At 66.6% G+C, this 4,430-nt stretch overlaps 1 protein-coding gene across 1 annotated transcript in view; it reads left to right on the top strand.

Moving 5' to 3' along the window:
* Positions 1-1,667, top strand: part of MNEG_2106 (chlorophyll(ide) b reductase) — a gene marked incomplete at both ends in the record, with an annotated part of 3,183 nt that extends 1,516 nt beyond the window's left edge. The window contains 3 exons of the mRNA XM_014049413.1: positions 285-396; positions 668-975; positions 1,305-1,667. Of these exons, the coding sequence (XP_013904867.1) occupies positions 285-396; positions 668-975; positions 1,305-1,667 (783 nt within the window). The remainder of the gene's footprint in view (positions 1-284; positions 397-667; positions 976-1,304) is intronic.
* Between the last annotated feature and the right edge of the window lie 2,763 nt (positions 1,668-4,430).

Here is a 4,430-nt window from a genome sequence, read left to right as displayed (position 1 = left end):
GTGTGTGTGTGTGTGTGTGTGTGTGTGTGTGTGTGTGTGTGTGTGTGTGTGTGTGTGTGTGTGTGTGTGCGCGCACGCGTGAGCTTTCGCTTTGGTTTGTGGCTCTACATCAACACTTGCTGCGTGTGGGGGCATGGAGCGTCGCGACTTGGGGCAGCCTCATTTGACGGGCGCCGCCCTGCCTCACACACCATCATGGCGCTCACCAACGCCTGCCCCCCTTCCTTCTTCCCAACCCCTCCACCCCTGCCCCTGTCCAACCCCGGCGGCCCCCACCCCGCCAGGTCGTGCGCACCAACCTGCTAGGCGCCCTGCTGTGCGCGCGCGAGGCGGCGCGGCGCCTGTCGCGGCAGCCTGACGGCGGCCACATCTTCCTGATGGACGGCGCGGGTTCCGGTGAGAAGCCGGGTTTGGGGGGGCGGGGGGGGCGGCCCAATCCACAGCCACGTGCTCGGACCGGTCAGCAGCCAGAGCTTTCGCACCACCCAGCAACTCCGCTTTGCTGCCGTCACCATCACCTGACTGCATGCCTCAACCACTCCCCATCGCGCCCGCAAAGCCCATTTATCGTGGCCCGAGACAATTCCTTGTCCCCTGCACTGCCCGTCACCATCGTCCGACTGCGGTGTCCCACCCACTCTCCACCCCACCCGCATTGCCGCCCCAGACGGTGGCGCGACGCCCTACTACGCAGCCTATGGCGCCACCAAGGCCGCCCTCCCGCAGCTGGCCCTCACCCTGCGGCGCGAGCTCGGCGCGGCCGCCTCCCAGCGCCACAACGCCGGCGCCCGGCAGCAGTCGCGGCAGCTGCGGGAGGGCGGCGACGACGGTCAGCAGCAGCAACAGGAGCAGCAAGAGGAGCAGCAGCAGCAGCAGGAGCAGCAGGAGCGGCACCCCGTGGGCGTCCACGTGCTGTCCCCCGGGATGATGATCACTGACCTGCTGCTCGAGAACGCCAGCCACGCCAACAAGCAGGTTTGGGGGTTGGGTTATTTACAGGATGTTCCGTCCAACCCCTGCTCTTGCTGCAGCGCCATCGGCACTTGCGCAGGGCCGCCGCGCACGGCCTGCGTGAACTGTCCAAGCCTGCAAGTCGTCCTTGCTCGTTGCGCGCGGTTCGTCGCGTGCGCCGCTTGTCCCGCCTCACTCTATAATCATACGCCAGTGCCGCCCTTTTCGCTTATTCGAGCCCACCCTCAGCCCTACCCCTTTGGTCCTCAAACCCCGCCATCCTCCAGCCCCAAACTTCAACTCCTCCATCAACAATGCCCCCGTCCCCCCCCCCCAAAACACACACAATCCAGGTGTTCAACATCCTCTGCGAGCACCCAGAGACCGTCGCCGCCTTCCTGGTGCCCCGCCTCCGCACCGCCGTCGCCCGCGGCCAGGGCGGCAGCTACACGCGCTACCTAACGCCGGCGGCGGCGGCCTGGCGCTTCCTGACCGCCCCCGCGCGCGTCGGGCGCTTTTTCGACGGAGAGGGGCGGCCCGTGTACGCGCCCGAGGGCGAGAGGATCCTCGGCCGCGGCGCGCGCGCGACGCGGCGCGCGCAGGCCGCGGCGGCGGCGAGGGGCGGCGCGCTGCGGGCGGCGTACTCGCTGAGCGTGCTGGTCGCGGCGGCCGGCGTCGTAGCGGCCGACGCTGTGGCAAAGGCGGCCGGCCAGTGACGTAGGGTGGCGGTGCGGGTTTGTGGCGCCCCTGGCGCGTCCCCGCAGTGCTCCCGCTGCACCCAAAGCCACGGCTGCAGCCTTCGCTCGCGTGCAGAGGCGAGGGCCGCCTGCCATCGGCCCCGGAGGCGCGTGCGCACGCGCCCGGCGTGCTCAGTGCAAGCTGCGCCCGCTGCTCCGGGACAATAGTACACCTCTTACGTGATGTTGGCTGCTGGGCCTGGTGCGGTTTCTTTTCCGTACAGCTCTGACGTTCATCGGGCTGCCTTTGATTCGACCCCTTGAAATTGATGACCCCCGCGCCCCCACGCCCGCCGCTCATAATTCCACCAAACTTGTGGCGTTTCTGGCCCGCTGTCGCTACGGGGCTGCCACGTGCTTCGGGGCCACATGGGCCTGCGCCTCAAATTTGCGGTGCAGCGGTTCCTTGAGAGCTGCTGGAATGGATGAGGAGCGGCCCCCCTGCTGCGCGCGGCCCTGCCGCGGCGGCGTTCTGAGCGCGTGGCTCAAGCTCCCACTGCCCAGGAGTACTGCATTTGGCGGCGCGCACGGGGGCGCGCAAAATACGTAGCACTGGACACGAGGGGCTGGAAATCTGCGGGGCTGCTGACCCTTTGTACCACCACCGCCGCGCACCGCACCGCGCGCCCCCCACTGCTGGCCCGCAAACGCCGCTCGCGCGCCCGACGCGGCGTCGCCGCATCTCCTTTGCGCCAAACATTGCTGGCGCGAGCGCTTGCGCGCCTCGATTCGTTCGCCCAGGCCGCTCGTCCCCCTGTCAGATCCGAGATTGGTTTCCGCGGGTGCGGCACCCGGCGACGGCTTGATCCCTCCCGTGAAAGCGTCAATTGTTCCCGCCCCTGTGCACAGGGCGCCAAAGCACCCCAGGCTCGTTGACCCGCGCCGCTGCTGCCCCGACCTGCGTGCCCTTCCATGACAAGTGCGCCGCTTGCCGCCTTGGACCGCTCTTTGACCAAATCAGCCCATTGCCCTCATTTGGTCACAGACGGGTGAGTGGCGGAACTACCCAGGTGAGGGCTGCACAGCTAGCCCGTGCACCGCCAGCGATGGCGGTTGGCCGGGCTCGCACATCGGCCGGACTGCGCCCCTCCCAACCGGGAACACCGCCGCTGCTGGTCCGGCGCCGGGGCAGGCCGCCGGCCCGCCTGAATTGCTTGGGCAGGGCACGTCTCGCCGCCGCGCAGGCGGCTGGACTGACCCACACCTGCCCCCTTGTATGTTTCCAGCCAGCGCGCACGCGCGCCCGCTGCTGCGCCTGCTGCTGCAGCTGTGCGTGCGTGAATGTCTGGCTGGCTGCCTGCAGACCAGCCGTAGGCCCTCCGACTTCCGATGCTGCCGCACCTGTATTGCGCAGCATGCCCTCCTGACCTGTTGGGGGCGATGATTCAGCTTGTGCGTGGACTAGAGAACAGGAATTTACAAAAGTACAAGTCGGGCGCATTCTGGAGATTGGGCAGACACCCTGTGTGCGAGGGTGTCAAGAAATTACTGGACATTACACAGAAAAGCACTCTGCGACACGCCCCTGTGTGTAATCAACTATCCACGCGAACCTCAATTAGGCCATGACAGCGAGCTGACTGGGCTCGCTCTACGCTCGCGCCATATGTTGCGTGCACCCAGCCGCCGCATGGGGTTGCTTGTGGTGGTGTGCTGGTGTGCTGGATGCCCCCAGCAAAGCAAGCGTGCCCTGTTAGTAGCAGGTGTCCCTGCAGACAGGGATGGGGCGTTGGCAACGGCCACGTCAAGGCGCGCGGGTTGGCTTACATGTTTGGAAATTCTGCTTTGCCCAATAAGAGCATGCGGCAGGCACGTGATTCCCATTGATTCATGCAGGCAAGAGGAGCCTGGGGTGGGTGGGCCTGCTGCCATCCACGGCAAATCCTAAGGGCGGTTGAAGCGGTTGGGAGCGGCAGAACCCATCCCAGCACACAGCAAAAGGCGTAGCCCAGCAGTACCTGAGCTGACCTGGACGCCCCAGCGGGGTGGCTGCAAAGTATTGTAGTCACGCAGCGCGTGGCTTCAATGCATGGGGCAGCATTTCGAGGCCCTGACCCCGCCCTTCGATGCTTGGGACCCCTCGCGTCACGGGCAAATGCTGCACAGGGGCGCTTGTAGCTTCTCAGTTGCAGGCGGGTGGGGGCCCGCTGTGCCCTGCAGGAGCCGCCGTCTGGCCTGTTGCGCAGCTGGTCTGTGGCTGGGGCCGCTGGTGATTCTCACGCTGCCCCTGCAGGGCCCACTCCGCCACTTGTGCTTGAGGCTGACTCAACAGGCCTCGCAGCGCACAAATGATTGTTTACTGGTGCCTAAAAAAGCGACTGACTACGTTTCACCATCAAGAATTGCGGAGTGCCAGGAGTGCGCAGCCCGGCAGGCCGCGCACGCGGCGCACTGCAAGAATAACCCAGCATCACATATGCTCACGTTTGGAAAAGAAGCCTGCTGCCCGCCCACATGCTCGTTTCCCTCGTGCTCCCCTCTCCGCCCCGCCTTGCCGGCTCGATCCCGCCGTCTCGCCCCACGCCGACGGCGAGCCCTCCAAAGCAGCACCAGAGCACGCGCCCCCACTGCACGCGCCGCCGGTGCGGGCAGGCCCCCGCTCCCTACCATTGCAAACGAGCGCCCTCGCAGCAGCGGGGAAAAGGCGCACCCCACGTCTTGCAAGCCGCCGCGGCAGGGCCCCAAATGTGCGGCCAGATCACCCAGATGGGATGATCGCAGCCAGATCGAGCGGATGATCTA

Source organism: Monoraphidium neglectum (genome assembly GCF_000611645.1).
Source record: "Monoraphidium neglectum strain SAG 48.87 unplaced genomic scaffold scaffold00229, whole genome shotgun sequence".
Classification (NCBI taxonomy): Eukaryota; Viridiplantae; Chlorophyta; class Chlorophyceae; order Sphaeropleales; family Selenastraceae; genus Monoraphidium; species Monoraphidium neglectum.
This window is presented reverse-complemented; position numbering and strand designations above follow the sequence as displayed.